This window comes from Corythoichthys intestinalis, chromosome 5 (assembly GCF_030265065.1).
Source record: "Corythoichthys intestinalis isolate RoL2023-P3 chromosome 5, ASM3026506v1, whole genome shotgun sequence".
NCBI classification, from domain to species: domain Eukaryota; kingdom Metazoa; phylum Chordata; class Actinopteri; order Syngnathiformes; family Syngnathidae; genus Corythoichthys; species Corythoichthys intestinalis.
This window is the reverse complement of record NC_080399.1, coordinates 2,809,144-2,829,082: the sequence shown is the minus strand read 5'-3', so window position 1 is coordinate 2,829,082 and position 19,939 is coordinate 2,809,144. Positions and strand designations below refer to the sequence as shown.

Here is a 19,939-nt window from a genome sequence, read left to right as displayed (position 1 = left end):
CCACTTGCTTTTAATTGTACATAGGACAAAACATGATTGACTAATAAATTACTAATAAACATTCTCACCGCAGGGCTTCGTTGCTGACGGGGCGCTACCAGACCCGTTCGGGCATCTTCCCCGGAGTTCTGTACCCCGGTTCCGTGGGCGGCCTCCCGCTGAACGAGACCACCATCGCCGAGGTGCTGAAGCCGCTAGGCTACGCCACGGCCGCCGTGGGCAAGTGGCACCTGGGTCTCGGGCCCAATGGAACGTTCCTTCCCACCAAGCAGGGCTTCGACGAGTTTCTGGGCATACCGTACTCGCATGACATGGTCAGTTTTGTCCGAAGTATCACTAGCAATGTGACTGACGGTCTGACCATACATGGTTGTAATAAAGCATCACGTTAATGGTACACATACTATTTAACTCTGATAACTACCAACCCATATATCATGTAAATACTGCACATATACATTTTTTGGTCTGTGTATCTTTTTTTTTTTTTTTTCAGTCATAAATATGTTATGTACAGTGGCAAACAGGTCTGAGTTAAAATCTTAAATGGTGCATTGCTGCCATCTACTGGTGGTTTTTGTAATATTAGTCTTCTTTCACCTCATATTATTCAATTTTTTTAAAATGCCGTTTTAAAATCACAAATGGATTTTTTTAATAAATTCTGCATTAATTTTTTTTTTTTTTTTCATCAAGTTTTTTTTTTTTTTTTTTAAATCCTTTCAGGGATATTCAAAAGCAATGCGGCCATTGAAAAGTTGGTATTGAAGCCTTTTTTTTTTTTTTTTTGAATATAAATTATAAACCAGTATTATGTAATATTTTTGGTAATTCATTTGATTGATCTATTGATTGATTGATTATGCCATAAATTGGAAAAAACTGCCAGACGCAGAAGCCATTTTTTTATATTTAAAAAAAAAAAACTGCCATATGCCAAAAGCCATTTTGCCATATGCAAAAACAACTGCCATATGTAAAAAAATGCCATATGCCAAAAGTTACTTTGCCATATGTTAAAAAAAAACACAAAAAAAAACGCCATAGGCCTATGCCAAAAGTCATTTTGCCATATGCTCAAAAAACTTCCATATGCCAAATGCCATTTTGCCATATGTAAAAATTTGCCATATGTCAAATACCACTTTACCAATTTCCACTCTCCAGATTTGATCTGTACAAATAAAAAAACCTAAGTTTTCAAGTTTGGGCATGTAAAAAGGACAATTGATTTTCGCATACCCAAGCTTGAAAATGGGTCAATTCGGACCCGAACACATTACGAATTAACAGGGAGCAGCTGGATTCAGCCATGTTAAACCAGTTACAGTGGGGCAAATAAGTATTAAGTCAACCACCAATTGTGCAAGTTCTACTTGAAAAGATTTGAGAGGCCTGTAATTGTCTACATGGGTAAACCTCAACCATGAGAGACAGAATGTGGAAGAAAAAAAAAACAGAAAATCACATTGTTTGATTTTTAAAGAATTTATTTCCAAATCAGAGTGGAAAATAAGTATTTGGTCACCTACAAGCAAGCAAGATTTCTGGCTGTTAAAGAGGTCTAACTTCTTCTAACCTGGTCTAACAAGGCTCCACTCGTTACCTGTATTAATGGCACCTGTTTTAACTCATTATCAGTATAAAAGACACCTGTCCACAATCTCAGTCAGTCACACTCCAAACTCCACTATGGCCAAGACCAAAGAGCTGTCGAAGGACACCAGAGACAAAATTGTAGACCTGCACCAGGCCGGGAAGACTGAATCTGCAATAGGTAAAACGCTTGGTGTAAAGAAATCAACTGTGGGAGCAATTATTAGAAAATGGAAGACACACAAGACCACTGATAATCTTCCTCGATCTGGGGCTCCATGCAAGATCTCACCCCGTGGCGTCAAAATGATAACAAGAACGGTGAGCAAAAATCCCAGAACCACACGGGTGACCTAGTGAATGACCTACAGGGAGCTGGGACCACAGTAACAAAGGCTACTTTCAGTAACACATTGCGCCGCCAGGGACTCAAATCCTTCACTGCTAGACGTGTCCCCCTGCTGAAGAAAGTACACGTCCAGGCCTGTCTGCTGTTCGCTAGAGAGCATTTGGATGATCCAGAAGAGGACTGGGAGAATGTGTTATGATCAGATGAAACCAAAATAGAACTTTTTGGTAGAAACACAGGTTCTCGTGTTTGGAGGAGAAAGAATACTGAATTGCATCTGAAGAACACCATACCCACTGTGAAGCATGGGGGTGGAAACATCATGCTTTGGGGCTGTTTTTCTGCAAAGGGACCAGGACGACTGATCTGTGTAAAGGAAAGAATGAATGGGGCCATGTATCGTGAGATTTTGAGTGAAAATCTCCTTCCGTCTGCAAGGGCATTGAAGATGAGACCTGGATGGGTCTTTCAGCATGACAACGATCCCAAACACACAGCCAGAGCAACAAAGGAGTGGCTTCGGAAGAAGCATTTCAAGGTCCTGGAGTGGCCTAGCCAGTCTCCAGATCTCAACCCCAGGGAGTTGAAAGTCCGTGTTGCCCGACAACAGCCCCAAAACATTACTGCGCTAGAGGAGATCTGCATGGAGGAATGGGCCAAAATACCAGCAACAGTGTGTGAAAAGCTTGTGAAGAGTTACAGAAAACGTTTGGCCTCCGTTATTGCCAACGAAGGGTACATAACAAATTATTGAGATTAGGGCTGCAGCTAACGAATATTTTAGTAGTCGATTAATCGATGGACTAGTTAGTTCGGATAATCGAGTAATCAGATAAGGAACCTGAATAATTCAAATACATGAGCTGAGCCTCAATCGGTATAATTTTTTTTTTTTTAATGAGGCTCTATGTACAAGAAAAAAAAATGGCTAGCTTACATAGAAAAAGTTCGCTAGCTTAAGTGCTGTAAAATGCTAAAGTTTTTAGTTTTACAATGCTCTGAACAAATTTTTCACATATTCCCACAAAACGGTTGAATATACCTAAACTAAATTATGAATGCATTAAAAAACATTAGCTCAAATAAAAACTTATCTTACTTTGGTCTTACCAGGGAGCAGTTGGATTCAGCCATGTGAATTGAGGCAGTCCAGAGGGCAATGTATCCACCCTAATCAATAAAACTTTCAAAATAAACCATTACAATGCCACTTTAATTAAACGAATACTCGAAGCAACAAAATTTAATTCGAATATTTTTTTCTAATCGAATACTCTAGTTCAATCGATTAATTGTTGCAGCACTAATTGAGATGAACTTTTGGTATTGACAAAATAATTATTTTCCACCATGATTTGCAAATAAATTATCAAAAATTAAACAATGTGATTTTCTGTTTTTTTTTTCCACATTCTGTCTCTCATGGTTGAGGTTTACCCATGTTGACCATTACAGGCCTCTAATATTTTCAAGTGGGAGAACTTGCACAATTAGTAGTTGACTAAATACTTATTTGCCCCACTGTATGTCATATTCACTGTTGCCACATGAAGGTAGCATATCCTCCCAAATCATAAATCTAAATTGCAACACCGTCAAAGCAAACTATTACAGTGCCGCTCTAATTTAACAAATTATTATTAATAATTATTGAAGGGAAAAAGTACCGTTCTCGCACACACCATGTTATTGTTTGCATTAGTCTTAACACATTCATCTAACTATAGTTTAGGCAGGCTTCACTCAGTGCCCTTGACACAGTAAAGTTAATCACCTTACCGGCGCTCATGAGGGGGAAAAGGAAAAATGGTACCGTTTCTCGTAGGCACCGTCTAACTGTTTGCATTACTCGAACACACGTAATATAATCAATCAGGGAATAGTATCATTTCTCATATTCACTGTAGGACTGCACTACTCTAACACACCTAATGTAAAATAAATAGCACCCATAGTTTAAAGAAACAGACTAAATACGAGGGCTGCAGCTATCAAATATTTTAGTAATGGAGTAATCGACTGAAAATTCTATCGATTAATCGAGTAATCGGATAAAACAAATATATTTTTAGGTGAAGAGCAATTATAAATATACATGAGAAAACAAGACATTTCATCTAATCTTGAACCATTTTCAGTCAATCAATGTCTTTATTTTCGATGTATATTGTTGAAAACAGCCAACAATTGCGTAACTAGAATTTTAAAAAAAAAGACTAATTCACTGCTTTCACTCAAAAAACCTTTAGCGCTTATAAAAGATATATATATATATATATACTGTATATACATATCTTACCTAAAAATGCCGTTACACTTGATAACACACATCACTTAAAAGTTAGGATTTTTTCCCACGTGTTTCAATTGAATTTCTCTTTGTGTCAAGCCATTTTTAAGTTCTAGTTAAGTTTTAGTCTAAACTGTAAGTCCTGATAGGATTTTGAGTTTTTGCAGTGTTCAAAATAAATGTATGATACAGGCTGTATTGGAGCACATTAGGGACCAGTGCTACTTGGTGTTTTATCCAGCAATGACTACTGAGCTAAAATTGATAGTTAGCATGATTAAGTTTTTATTTTACACCCTCATCACTCCACAATGCTATGTTATGTTAAAGCCTGTATGTAAGACACGTTAGCCACGCATCGACAGTGGTCATAATTAATTGAAACCTAGCCCTCCGCAGGGCTAACGTTACGTGAGCTAGTAGCAACAGTAACGTTAATCTTATTTATTAGCGTTTAGCGCTCTGCTGCTTTAAGATGGCGGCTGTTTACTAACGCTGCCCAGACGCAGCCGAGTCTGTCATTTCGCATCTAGTTCAACATACATGTGATCTCTATGAGACGCATCAGACTCTACCTGTACCAACGTAGCATCGTGCGGGCTAGTATTTAGCAACGTTGGCGTCGTTTGTGGCGGCTGTTGGCTGCAGTAAGTTTTTTTTTTTTCCTTCTTCCTCTCCGCACGTGACAGCGCGTTGTCCCGCATTAAAAGTAGTCCGAGCAAAACGTGATGCTTAGAGCTGTCAAAATAAACGATTACTCGAGGTGAATAGAATTACTCGGATCAGTTTTTAAAATCGAGTTACTCGAGTTGCTCGAGTACTCGTTTCAGCTCTACTAAATACACAACGCCATCTTATCACAGAAGCCCAAAACGTGTGCGCCACGAGCAAGATTGACGCACCAGCTCTGGCAATCAGTCCTCCCGACAAACGAACAAGGACAAAGACCAGCGCGCTTTGTCCTAAAACAAGTAGTGCCAGCCCGGATAACAAAGTTGATAGCAGGCACTTGTGACGTTAAGACCAGCGTCGTTCGCTGTGGCAACCACATCCCATCCACGCACCTAAACAGCCCGAAACCGGCCAGAGATGGATGATCCCAAAGCATCGCCCGGACACACCTTCGGCCGGCTCACAGACTTAAAAAAAGCTGGACACTTGGATAAGATAGATTTTGCTGCTCGGAACATTTGCTATGTAGCCTTGCTTCGGATTCAGCATTGCGCCCTCCGTCGTCTGTTTTTGCCTTGTTTTTGACCATTGTCGACGAATCAATTGTCAACCTGTTTTCGGTGAGTCTTCTTTAAACTTTTGAAACATGGAGTCAGTACAAAGGGTCAAAATAAGAAGAGAACGGGCGAAGTTCCGCCTTCCCGGTTGGCGCTCGCGAGGCAGCATCGGCCGAGCGGCACTTGTTTTGGCTGTCGCTGTTTCCGTGCGGCTTGACTGGGGAGGCGAATTTCAACAACTAATACAATTTATTTTTAGCTTTTTATCGAATGGAATTACTCAAATTAATTGTAGTACTAATTTAAATGACTAAATCAACGTTTTTTCCATTTAAGGGTCCTTGTCACAACCTGACGTGCTTCCCCCCGGACGTCAAGTGCTTCGGTTCTTGCGACTTGGGTACCGTGCTGGTCCCGCTTTTGCACAACCATGTCATCAAAGAACAACCCGTCAACTTCCTGGAATTGGAGCAAACATATAGCGACTTTTCCACTAGCTTTATTGCCGCCTCGGCTAAAAAGAAGCAACCTTTCTTCCTCTACTATCCTTCCCACGTAAGAAGTCAATGACCGACCATTCGCGGCATTTTATTGACTACAATTTAAGAGTTTTTAGGTTTGTCTCGCACCAGCACACCCATTACCCCCAATACGCTGGTCCGGGAACAGCGGGAAAGACGTCGAGAGGCCCATTCGGAGACTCTCTGCTAGAGTTTGACCACACTGTCGGGAAGCTGCTCGCTAGCTTGGAAGCTAGCGGCGTCATCAACAACACGCTAGTTTTTTTCACGTCGGATAACGGGTAAGTCCCAATTGAAATTCAGATGAATTCTTAACTATCTGTTTGGCGCTGAATCGTTATTTCATTTGCGTCAGGCCTTCACTTATACGCATGTCCCGTGGCGGCAACGCGGGTGCCTTGAGATGCGGGAAAGGTACAACGTACGAAGGCGGGATGAGGGAACCTGCCATCGCTTTCTGGCCGGGCACCATCAAACCAGGTTAGTTTTCACTTTTGTATGTTATTTGATGGTCAATTCGCCAAAATGAAGTTTCGTTTTTTTTTCGTGTGTTCAGGTGTGACTCGTGAGCTCGCTAGCACTTTGGATATCCTGCCCACCATCGCTCGGCTCGCGGGCGCCAGAGTGCCCCCAGTGGCGATTGACGGTGTTGACATGATTGAAATTCTTCAGAACCACGGAAAGGTAAGTCAAGAAAAAGATTATACAGTGGTACCTCTACATACAAAGTTAATTCGTTCCAAGACCTTGTTTGTAAGTCGAAATGGTCGTATGTCGAGCAGGATTTTCCCATAGGAATACATTAAAATTCCATTAATTTGTTCCACACCCAAAAACCTACACTAAATCCATAATAAATACTGCTGGTACAATTATTATAAATGGCAATTAAACATAGCAAAATAAATAAGTTATTAATAAAAATCAGAATAATATAATAATTATAATAATAATATTAATAATAACAATAATAATAATAATAAAATTAAAATGATTCCGTTAATAATGTAACAAATTGGATTCTAATGTGGCGGACACTTTTTGCTGTACCTGAATGCACCGCGGGGCTGACGTCACAGTGAGATAGGTCAGTGCGGTAGAGATAATACTTTCGTTTTCTTGAGAGCAGCACAGTCAACTGCAGAGGGCAATGGGCGTTTTGTGTTGAATAAGTTCTTAAATAAATTATAAAAACGTGACGAAGCTGGCGATTTCTTTGGCGATGTTACCACAATAATAATTGCCACCTTAACTTATAAAGACTGGCGAACGGTGGTCGGAAGAGGACCGTGGAGCTGTATTGTTGAGCCAGCTCACGGATGCGCACCCCACGCTCATATTTTTCTATAATTTGCATCTTCATTTCAAAGGTAAGCATCACTTTTTTCCTTGTTTCACCAACTGTACCAACTTTTTGGAAACCTGTGTTGATTTCTCACACAAGAAAATCCGCCGTGAGTTCGTTTGCGTTGCTGTCGTGTCGTCGCATTTCCAGCATGTCGTCGGATGTAGAAACAAATGGCGCGTCAAATTTTACGTCGGATGTCGAAAAGATCGTGTGTCGAAGCGATCGTATGTCGAGGTACCACTGTATTTTGTTCAAACAAGTGAAATGTTAATCTTACAGTTTACAAAGAAGGAAAACACAACACAAGAAAAATGGTCTTTACATAAAATAATTAGGGCTGTCAAACGATTAAAATTTTTAATCGAGTTAATTACAGCTTAAAAATTAATTGTAATTAATCGCAATTCAAACCATCTATAAAATATGCCATATTTTTCTGTAAATTATTGTTGAAATGGAAAGATAAGACACAAGATGGATATATACATTCAACATACGGTACATAAGTACTAGAGGTGTGCAAAATTTCCGATTCTTAGATTATTCGCGATTCGGCCGTGGAAGATTCGAGAACGATTCACAAACATCCAAATTCCGATTATTGAAATATGCCAAGTAAAGCGGAAGTACAACACACTCAGCGCGCCGCGCGGTCAATGAGCAACGGAGCGAGAGTAGCTAAACATCATGCTTCTCATTACCCGGCCCCTCGGGTAATGCCAATGCTCAACTCACGGCTCTAGCTCAACTCATGCCACGAGATAAAAAAACACAACAACATACCTGAAGCTGCTACAAAAGTACGTCATCCACATAATGTTACGGTAGATATCATTTATATAAGACTAGATGCACGATGGTAGCGGTAGCGTTTGCAGCACATCTACAAAAAGCTAGATGCAGACGTAGTAAACGGCCGCCATCTTAAAGCAGTACACTTCTCTGCAAGGCTGTTGTAGCGAACCTTCCAAGCAAACCTAATTAACTTTTTATCTAAAATACTCCTAAATCGGTAAAATATTGACTTGAATCTATCTTTAAAATAGTTTTAAAACTTTCACATGTCGAAAGTTGACAAACGGGAAATTATGGATTAACGGGAGCAATTTTAACAACTTTAACGGTTGATTCACAACATTAAATTAATTGAATGTAGTTTAAAGCTGCTGATACAGAATGGGGACTGGAGTTTTTTATTTACTGTTATTTTTGTATATCTGTTTACTGCTATATGTTAACTTGATACTGAAATAGTAGTTTGGTTTAGCCTGAGAGTATTTTTGAACAATTTTGGAACAAATGTACAAAATATTTAAAAAAAAAAAAAAAAAAAAAGGGGGGGGGGGGCATCAATAATCGTTTTAGAATCGAATCGGACCATCTGAATCGTAATCGTAATCGAATCGTTAGGTGCCCAAAGATTCCCAGCTCTAATAAGTACTAGGGGTGTGACAAAATAACAATCATTTCTGTGTAGATTTGGCCATATGTTTAAGGTCATTCTCTTGCTGAAAGCACCTCATACCCACTGTGAAGTATGGGGGTGGGTCAGTGATGCTGTGGGGCTGTTTCGCTTCCAAAGGCATCATGAATGCTTTGAAATACCACACCGATTCTGGCCCCCTTTGCAAAAAGTTTGGACACCCCTGCCCTAAACATATGGCCAAGTCTACACAGAAGTGGTTCACCAGACACAAAATCAAGCTCCTCCCATGGCCATCTCAGTCCCCAGACCTTCTTTTGTTGGCTAAATGGGGTTGTACAAAGTTTTAACACCAGGGGTGCTAATAATTCTGACACAAATTATTTGATGTCAAATAATTTTTTCTTTATGTGGGATTATATCCCCACTGAATGAATGCACTTGTATTGAGGGTTGGATTTTTCTCTTTTTTTCTATTAATGTCCCATATTATTTGAATAAAAAAAAATATATTAGAAGCTAAAAAAAACACATCTTTTTCAGGGGTGCCAATAATTATGGCGGGCACTGTATCTTTTATCCATGTCAGACATCAGTCTCAATCATACACGGCGACAGTCCAGCCAGACCCAACGCAGAGGGCAGTGTATCCTCCATCAGTAAACACAATACAATACAGTTTGGACTTTTTGGACAATTAGTTTGAGATTTAGGGGTACTTAAAGGGTTATTCCGATTTACACAGAAATTCTGGTTACGTCGCCTGCATAGGAACGGAACTCGTTTGTAACCCAGAACTATGTATCTATGAAAATGTTAATTTTTTCCAGAGTAAAAGGGAAGCCATGATGTTCTATCCTTACGATCCCAGTGAAAAATTGGGCCTATTTGCTCTCCGACTTGGCAAGTACAAGGCTCACTTTTACACGCGAGGTAAGCGTCGCGTATACAAACTCTTCGCTCAGACCAATTAGTTACTAATAAAAGACTTTCCCGTAGGTTCAACCCTCAGCAGCAGCACCCCCGACTTTGAGTGTTCCGCCTTGTCCGTCCTGAAAGTTCACGACCCGCCGCTTCTCTACGACTTGGAGGCCGACCCGTCGGAGCACTACCCTCTGGCGACGGGCGGCGAGACAGACATCCCGGCGCTGCTGGAGAGGATCAAAAAAGTCAAGGAACAATTCGAGGCATCCATGGTGTTCGGGGAGAGTCAGATCGGGAAAGGGAGCGACCCGCGGCTGGAGCCTTGCTGCAGTCCGCAATGCACGCCCAAACCTAGCTGCTGTCGCTGTTGACAGGTCAATGCTAACACACTATAACAGGAGACGTTCCGTTGGTAATGATAGTGAAAGACGTCCAATCAAATAGAACCGGGAAGCCGGCATCTATCCTGTTTTGACTTCGATATTGCAGAATGTAATCAACACTTCTGTTTCATGATCCAAACCGATCCTGCAAGTTTGATAAGAATTAGGGCTGTCAAAAGTATCGCGTTAACGGGCGGTAATTAATTTTTAAAATTAATCACGTTAAAATATTTGACGCAATTAACGCACATGCCCCGCTCAGATTAAAATGACAGCAGTGTAATGTCCGCTTGTTGCTTGTTACCTGTTTTTTGTTGTTTGGCGCCCTCTGCTGGCGCTTGGGTCCAAATGATTTTATGGGTTTGGGGAGTGAGCATGGTGTAATGACATGTTGACAAGTTTTTCTATCCATGGATCGCTTTAAGGGAATGTTAATAATGTTAATGCCATCTTGTTAATTTATTGTTATAATAAACAAATACAGTACTTATGTACCGAATGTTGAATGTATATATCCGTCTTGTGTCTTATCTTTCCATTCCAACAATAATTTACAGAAAAATATGGCATATTTTATAGATGGTTTGAATTGCGATTAATTACGATTAATTAATTTTTAAGATGTAATTAACTCGATTAAAAATTTTAATAATTTGACAGCCCTAACAAGAATACCTTTATTCGTTCTTAACTCATTCACTCCCAGCCATTTTCACCGGTGCGACCCCTTTCGCTCCTGGCCATTTTACTGGATTTTGACTGATTTTGCAAGGCCCACAGAAAATTCTGTTCTATTGCTATATAAACATGGAAGCCACCAAAAGACAGATTAGAGAAAGTTTTTTCATATATTTTTCCATTCTTTAGAAATCAGCATTAGAAAATAGCTTAGTTTGAGCAATTTTCCAATTTCTGATGAAAAAACAGAGAAATCGAGCCTTTTGTGAAAACATACATTTCAAACATAACTTTGACTTTAACACAGTTATTTTTTGCTTTAGTTACATCCCAAACATCTGAATGTTTTCCATTTACAAAATAACATGAACAACTAGCCCTGCAAGCAGGAGTCAACGGGCCCTCGGGACTCCTGTGTTGATTTCACCAATTTATTTTCGGTGATTTTTTTATGGGGGGTCATTAGGTTTTTTTTCCCTTCGAGGAGGAGTCGGTCTTGTAAAAAACGCCATTTCCTGTTCCCAGCAGGGGGCGCCAGGCCTAATAGGTGATATTTCAATGAAGTCGAGTTCAGGCTGGGATACATCACGTACATGCCAAATATGAAAAAGATTGAACGTTGTATGGGGAAGTTATTAGTCATTTTCTGAATTTGGAGTTTTGTTAAAAAAATGTCCGACTTTGGCACCCCATCGACTTTGGCACAATGAAAAATACATTGCATCTTTTTTTCTCCTACAGATGAAGTAGCAGAGTGTGAAGCAACAGCCTTAATGAGTCAAAGCAGTTCTTCACTGCTGTCATAAGATGAACCAATTTATCCCTAATATATTTCATTGAAAAGTACATAGTATTTTTTTTCTATCACAGAACAAGTAGCAGAGTGTGAACCCTAAACCCTAACCCTAAAGCCCGCACAGGTCAGCCCGTGAAAGAAAACTCACTATTTTGATATGTGCAAATTTTAGTGAGTTTTCGAGCATGTTCAGAACTTCAAATTGGCCATTTTCATTTGCCCTGAAGAAGCCCTAACCCTAAACCCTAACCCTAATCCCCAAATAAGCCTGACTTTGGTACTCCGCCCAGGTCAGGCCCGCAAATGAAAAGTCACCATTTTGGGGTGTGGCCTCCCTTCTGCCTGGGCTGCCGGCCGCGGGAGTGGGTTGGGGGGTCGGGGCTCCGATCTTGCATCGCCCCGTAGCAGTTCCTGGGTGTTCTCCTGCCTCCACCTTCCCCTCTCTTCTCAGGCTGGGCATCTGCCCTGCGTTACGTCGCGGGTCGCTGGCTGGCCGCCGGTGTATAAGCGGGGTGTCGCCTGCACCGGCGGGGGGACCCTGCCTTGCCTGGGGCTCAGTGGGCCGCTGGGGGTCCCATGGCGTGCCGAGCCAGTTGGGGGGCTGCGGCTGTGGCTCCTGGCCCGGGTGGGCGGGCGGGGGTGGGGGTAGGCGTGGGGCTGGTGGTGCGTCCCCTCCGGCCATCCCTGAGGGCCGGTTGATAGGTGCGCAGGTGGCCCGGGGGACCACCCTGGGGGGACGATGGCTCCTTTGCCGGGCTGCGGGAGGAGGGATGGGCCACGCTTGGCCCCCCCTCCATCCCCGGGCTGGCTGGGTGGGGTCCGTGGCCCTGGGTTGACCCGTCTGCGTGGCTGTCGTGCGTCCGGTGGGCCTTGCGTGCTGCTGGATGTGGTAGGGCATGCTCGGGTTGGGGGTCCCGGTGCCGGGATTGGCGATGCATTGGCGTAGGGTTGGTCACCAACGGGCTTACACTCATAAGAGATTCACACGATTACTGGGTTCTAGATCACAGAACTGATTTGTGTACACTCTACCCCTTTCAATCACTTAGCTTATAGTCTTATAGACACCCCCAACCCCATCCCCCTCTTTCACTGGCCAATAGGCCCCCACATGGTGTAAACCGGAAATACATCTCGCTGACGATAGCACCAGCATATTAGTAACTAGTCTAGTTGTTCAATGTATTTCTTGTTTTTGTTTGTGTATGTTTCTTTTCTTTTTTCTCTTGTATTTCTTTTCTTCTGTTCCCCCTTAACCCCTTCCTATTCGCTGTTTTTTCATAATAAATGAGGTATGTTGAATGATCACAAAAGGAGTATGTCAGACTCTCAATGTGAAACATTAAAACTGTTCAGACAATCCGGGCACTTAGACTTCCATTCTCTGTGTCAAACAGCTGAACAGGACAGGTTAAAAGAAAAAAGAAAAAAAGAAAAGTCACCATTTTGATAACTTAACATCTCATATGTCTCATATAGCGCCCGCTATCAACTTTGTTATCCGGGCTGGCTCTACTTGTTTTAGGACAAAGAGCGCTTTGTCCTTGCAGAACTGATTTGCAGGTTTTGGTGCGTCAATCTTGCTCGTGACGCATATGTTGGGCTTCTATGATAAGATGTCGTTGTGTATCTATGCTGCTTTTCATTAAACTATGGTGTGCTATTTATTTTATATTAGGTGCAGTCCTACGTGTGTTCAAGTAATGCAAACCGTTAGACGGGGCCTACGAGAAATGGTACAATTTTTCCTTTTCCCCCTCAGGAGCCCCGATAAGGTGATTAACTTTACTGTGTCAAGCGCACTGAGTGAAGTCTGCCTAAACTATAGTTAGATGAATGTGTTATACTAATGCAAACAATAATATGGTGTGTGCGAGAACGGAACCTTTTATATATATTAATAAATGCTTGTTAAGCACTCCAAATGTAATAATTATGATCAGTTTTAAACATAACTGTCCTACTGAATCATTTTTAAACAAGAATAAAGTACCGTAGTAGAAAAATGCTTGGCTATATTGAATGCTTCTGTTTACCTAACATGGCTGTGACTCTTGGAGTGTCATGTTGAAATTACAAACTCCTCATAATTACTTCTGGCGTTTATTTTATACGTCTCGAACGTCTCCACATTCTCCCCCCACAGACACACACATTCATTCCAGCCCACACTACCTTGCAGAAACTGTTTAACAAGTTAAACGATGATTGACAGATTGCTGCCCGGCTTCTTTGGCCAGATCAAAGCCATCGTTAACTTTAATAAGCAAGTGCCGCAGTGACTGAGAGCTGGGAAAGGGGGTGAGAGAGGCTGTGAGACCGAATGGATTGGAAAAAGAAAAAAAAAAAACTATCGCACGTCCTTGCGATGGGACTATCGCGCATGCGCACATCGCGATGGCGATGTTTAAACGATATATCGTTCAGGCTTAGTACAAAGTCAACAAGCAAAAAAAAAAAACAAACCTTCTATCCTGGGGGATCAACGGCCATGCCGTGGAATGCTTCTCATGTCCTTTTTTTTTTTTTTTTTTCAGGTTGCCCCCGACCTCTTGATAGCATTTACCTCATCAGGCAACACCCGATAAGGCAATCGCCCACAGGTGTGATGGTCACTTCCCAGGGGCATCACCGTCTGTAGTGCCGAGCCGCCACAGTGGTCACCCTAGTGCTGCGTTGTAACAATAACGACGAGTCCAATCATTTCAGACATCAAGCATATATTTTATTTGTAAGACCAAATTCATGACAAGGCCAATTCCTCCCTTGAATTGTACAAGTAAGTAAAAGATATGTTGCTCAGTCACATACTGCACTGTTTTCCTCTAAAGCACATAGTATACACAAACATCCTAGCCAGTTAGCAACATAGCTGCGCGACACCGCTCTCCTTTACCTAAAAGTAATGCCGAGAAACAAATATCCGAATGGCCAATTATTGCCCAGCGCGTACGTGAATGTGTTCTTCATTCTTTTGATAGTTGGATAACAGACAAGAAAAAGGACACAGCACTACTCGGGAGTCTCTATGGTTATATACATCAGCTAAATGACAGCGTTGGGATGAATGATTACAGCCAAGCCCGCGTGTTTTTTTTGTTTTGTTTTGTTTACTAAATTTTCCACATCTTTGGCCTCCTTTTCGAATATAAACCGGTAAATACTCTACTAGAAGATTATACGACGGATGCGATAAAGCGAGAGAAAAAAAAACGCGTGTGAGGATTGCGATCCTTGAGGTTCGTTTTCGTACCTGAAGCCTGTCCACTTATTTATTTATTTTTTTATTTTTAAGTCGTTCGTCCAGAACAAAAACATGACGGAACAGTCGTCGAAATGAAAATATGGCTTTTCAGTGGGCGTCATGGCTGGATTACAAACGAATGATCGTGTCACCACTAATTTACACGTGTACCGTTTTTTGTGTGTAAAATTACACGTAAATTCGATATTTTTCAAGAACGAACAAAGAGTTGGGAAAAAAAACATTCAAGATAAATAAAAATGCCAACAAAAAAAAAGTTGTTGAACTGTTTCAGTGCCATTGACGATGATAGACGTCCAATTTTCTGGCTTTTTTTCATGCTTTTGCTATGAATTTCAATGAGTTTCTCAAGTAGTAGACGTCTAATCCATTTGAACTGGGAAGTTTGGCGGAGAATGATCGATGGATTAACCGTTTTTCGCCATCAACGGTAGCCAATGAGTTCACAAGAAACCTCTGTGACCTTTGACCTTTTCCCCAAAATTCATTCACAGCTCTCATTACATATTACAAACACATTGTTTATAATCCCTTTCTTTGTTCTTCGTTCTTGAGTTATCGTCAAATACCTTTCCCCTCCTGGTTCAAATGGATTTGGACGTCCATTGCCGTCAATGGCAGCAAATTAGTTTAATTGGATTCGTAGTGCTCAAAATATGGGGATTTAAAAAAAAAAAAAAAAACACTCAGAATTGCATAAGAAACAAAAATGACTTGATTTGAATCCTCTGAAAAACGCATTGACTGCCATTAACAGTAATAGATCTGCTGTTTGTTTTGTTTAGATGAACTCGTTAGCTGCCATTGACGGAGATACGGTAGAAGTCCAGTCCAGTTTTACTGGGAGAGGCTAGTAGAGAATGATCACTGTCAGCCCTAGCAGTCAAAATGGATTGGAGGATTATTAACATTAATGGTACCATAAGTAATGTTGTGTCCATCGCTAACATGTACCGTTCTGTAAAATACCATGTTACATGACGGACTATTCCCTGTGAAAGTGGATTGGAGCATTATAAACATCAATGTTAGCTAAAGTATAACTCACCGCTAACATGTACTGCTCTTTAAAAGACCATGGTACATAATGGACTGTTACTAGTGAAAAGGGATTGGACTATTATTACATCAATGTTAGCTTAAGTATTACTATGTCCATTGCTAACATGTACCGTACTGTAAAAGACCATGGTGCATGATGGACTGTTACCAATCAAAATGGGCTAGATGATTATTAACATCAATATTAGCTAAAGTATTACCCATCGCTAACATTATTGCAACGGTGAGGATCATGGTCCATGACGGACTGTTACCAGTCAAAATGGATTGAACGATTATTAACATCAATGTTAGCTGAAGTACGACTCCTCGCTAACATGTACTGCACTGTAAAAGACCATTGTGCATGATGGACTATTAACAGTCAAAATCGGTTGGAGTGTTATTAACATCAATGTTAGCTGAAGTATTACTATGTCCATTGCTAACATGTAGGCTACCGTACTGTAAAAGACCATGGTGCATGATGAACTGTTACCAGCCAAAATGGGTTGAACGATTATTAACATCAATGTTAGCTGAAGTATTACTCATTGCTAACATGAACTGCATTGTAAAAGTAGTGATGATCATGGTCCATGACAGACTGTTGCCCGTGAAAATGGATTGGAAGATTATTACCATCAATGTTAGCTAAAGAATGACTCATCGCTAACATGTACCATACTGTAGAAGAACATTGTGCATGATGGACTTCTACCAGTCAAAATGGGTTGGACGATTATTAACATCAATGTTGGCTAAAGTATGACTCATCGCTAACATGTACCGTACTGTAAAAGGCCATTGTGCATGATGGACTGTTACCAGTCATTAATGGATTAGAAGATTATTACCATCAATGTTAGCTAAAGTACGACTCATCGCTAACATGTACTGTACTGTAAAAGACCATGGTCTATGACTGGCTTTTACCAATAGAAATAAATTGGAGGATTATTACCATCAATGTTAGCTTAAATACTACTCATCGCTAAGATGTACCACACACTGTAAATGTAAACACCACAGTTCACGGACTGTCACCCATCAAAATGTATGTAAAATTACTATGTTCATTGCTAACATGTACCGTACTGAAAAAGACGATGGTGCATGATAGACGATTATTAACAAAAGTATTACTCATTGCTAACATTTACTGCACTGTGAAAGTAGTGAAGGTCATGGTCCATGACGGACTGTTACCAGTCAATATGGAACATGGACAATGAAAATCGCTTACCGTGACAAATGAGCGGGGAGCCAAAACACTCCGGCAGAGCGGCAAAAGAACAAAACCAGGCGATCCGTACGTGACCCGCCGGCAGACTTCCTTCGCCGCCTTACCGAAGTGTGTTCGCCCCCCGCTCATTTGTCACGGTAAGCGGTTTTCATTGCTAAGGGACATTTCGTTTTGCTGTAACGGTAATGCGGGGATTCTGGGGTTGACAAACTCAAATCTAGCCTCATCGTTGACATTTGTTGATACTTATTTGCTTGCTCTTGTGGGATTGTAATCAATAAATCTCATTTATTCTGCATTTTCTAATCAATAAACATTGTCTATTTTGCAAAAGTGTGCCTGTTACTGATTCACCGCGAACCTGGAAATTTCGGAAAACACTGTTCCCGGTCAAAATGGATATAATGACTATCATGATCAGTGTTAGCTAAAGTATTACTCATTGCTAACATGTACTGCACTGTAAAAGTAGTAAAGACTAAAGATGTCCCAATCGATCGGGTCAGATCACGTCATCTTCAAAGTATCGGAATCTGCAAAAAAATATCGGACATGCCTTTTTTTAAATTTTTTTTTTTTTTTTATTAAATTGTTTTCTAATTGTATTTAACGTTACAGACAAAATGTCTTACATTCATCCAGAGTCTTTAGTTTTGGCTTAAAGTAGGGCTATCAAATTTTTCGCGTAAAAGGCGGTAATCAATTTTTTAAAATTAATCACGTTAAAATATTTAATGCAATTTAACGCATGCGCTGCCCGACCCACTCACGCATTGTCGTGTTCAATCTATAATGGCACCGTTTTACCTATACATAGAGCTAACAGGCAGCGTAAAATGAGTAGAAAGAATTTTGGCAGTCTCTGGAGCCTCTTTTTACTTGGCTAAAGCCTTACAATCACTCAACAACTAGAATTATCGTGGGAAGCAATGTGGGGAAGAACAGTAGTGGTTGATCTTTTCCTTAACACCCTATGTTACTTCCCAACGCAGAGAATATATATCAATTGGTGCCGCTATGCACAGTCATGGTTGCACTTCCCATCATGCATTTGGGCAGAACAATTAAATGGCTACAGTATCATTTACTGAAAGCTCAACAAATACACTAGATGGCAATATTTAGTCACAATATACAAAGTCACATTTATCCTTTAAGAATTACAAGTCTTTCTATCTGTGGATCCCTCTCACAGAAAGAATGTTAATAATGTAAATGCCATCTTGAGGATTTATTGTCATAATAAACAAATACAGTACTTATGTACTGTATGTTGAATGTATACATTCGTCCGAGTTTTATTCATTTTTTTCTTAATGCATTGCCAAAATGTATATGATCGGGAAAAATTATCGGGAATGATTGGAATTGAATCGGGAGCAAAAAAAAAAAAAGCAATCGGATCGGGAGCAAAAAAACGTGATCGGAACAACCCTAGTTTTGTCCATCGCTAACATGTACCGTTCTATAAAAGACCATGTTACATGACGCACTATTCCCTGTGAAAGTGGATTAGAGCATTATAAACATCAATGTTAGCTAACGTATAACTCACCGCTAACATGTACTGCTCTGTAAAAGACCATGGTACATAATGGACTGTTACTAGTGAAAAGGGATTGGACTATTATTACATCAATGTTAGCTGAATGTTTGCCTGTTACTGGTTCACCGCGAACCTGGAAATTTCGGAAAACACTGTTCCGAGTCAAAATGGATATAATGACTATCATGATCAGTGTTAGCTAAAGTATTACTCATTGCTAACATGTACTGCACTATAAAAGTAGTAAAGACCATGGTCCATGATGGGTTTTTACCAGTAAAAATAAATTGGAGGATTACCACCATCAAATATTAGCTTAAGTATTACTCATTGCTAAGTTGCTAACATGCACCGAACTGTAAAAATAGTGAAGACCATGGTCCATGACGGACTGTTCCCAGTCAAAATGGATCGGACGACTATCACCATCAATGTTAGCTAAAGTATTACTCATCGCTAACATTTACTCCACTGTAAAACACAACTGTCTATGACAGGCTTTTACCAGTTAAAATGAATTGGATGATTTTTACCATCAATTTTAGCTTAAATATTACTCATCGCTAATAAGTACCGCACTGTAAAACCAGTAAAGACCATGGTCCATGACAGACTTTTCACAGTCAAAATGAATTACACGACTACCGTCATCAATGTTAGCTAAAGTATCGCTAACATTTACTTAACTGTAAAAGACCATCGTCTGTGACGAACTTTTAAAATGGATTGCAGAGCCGTCGGTAACATGGACCTTACCGTAAAAGTCCAAATGGACTGCACGTCTATCCCCGTCAATGGCAGCGAAGGAGTCAATTGAGCGAACGAGCACCTTCAGCGAGCGTGAACGAGGCGCTTCTTTGAACGTCTACTCCCTATACATCTATATACAGCACGTGTACGCCACAGTAACCGAGGTAAGCTCACTTCACCGTCCGCCGCCGGTCGACTACCAGTAGAAACCCGAGCGGCGCCAAAACAAATACATATTTACAAACCTCGCCGAGCCGCTCGCCCGTACTTCCTGAATACGTGTGGCTGTGCGCGGTAAATCCTACGAGCCATGCATTGGGAGAGTGAACGGTCGCTAGTAGGTAGGTAGATAGTAGGTAGCTATGTCTCATAGAAAACTGTCAAATAAAGCGTCGGGGGAGATGAGATGTCGAACTGAAGAGGCCAGTCTCGAAGAAAAAGATGAGCAAAGAAGGCAATGAACGCGGCTCATTCCAGGTAGATGTCCTCGGTGGGGCAGGCGTACTCCACGTGTTCCTGGTAGTATTCCTGGAAGGCCCGACTAAATTAAAAAA

At 40.9% G+C, this 19,939-nt stretch overlaps 2 protein-coding genes across 5 annotated transcripts in view; one reads left to right on the top strand and one right to left on the bottom strand.

The window, feature by feature from the left end:
- The window catches only part of arsa (arylsulfatase A), a 43,463-nt gene extending 25,813 nt beyond the window's left edge, over positions 1–17,650 (top strand). The window contains exons 2-10 of one of the 3 annotated variants that reach the window (XR_009063194.1): positions 74–314; positions 5,801–6,019; positions 6,097–6,266; positions 6,341–6,465; positions 6,542–6,669; positions 9,587–9,689; positions 9,756–10,054; positions 13,216–13,312; positions 14,075–17,650. Coding sequence is in view for 2 of the 3 variants with exons in the window: in XM_057836124.1 (XP_057692107.1) it covers positions 74–314; positions 5,801–6,019; positions 6,097–6,266; positions 6,341–6,465; positions 6,542–6,669; positions 9,587–9,689; positions 9,756–10,051 (1,282 nt within the window). In the remaining variant the exon portion in view is untranslated. Of the gene's footprint in view, positions 1–73; positions 315–5,800; positions 6,020–6,096; positions 6,267–6,340; positions 6,466–6,541; positions 6,670–9,586; positions 9,690–9,755; positions 10,574–13,215; positions 13,313–14,074 lie in introns of those variants that run through there. The other 2 variants (XM_057836124.1, XM_057836123.1) reach the window with 2 other exon arrangements.
- The window catches only part of mapk8ip2 (mitogen-activated protein kinase 8 interacting protein 2), a 46,113-nt gene continuing 40,332 nt past the window's right edge, over positions 14,159–19,939 (bottom strand). The window contains exon 14 of one of the 2 annotated variants that reach the window (XM_057836116.1): positions 14,159–19,926. In XM_057836116.1, coding sequence (XP_057692099.1) covers positions 19,854–19,926 — 73 coding nt within the window. In that variant the 3' untranslated portion in view covers positions 14,159–19,853. The remainder of the gene's footprint in view (positions 19,927–19,939) is intronic. The other variant, XM_057836115.1, reaches the window with a different exon arrangement.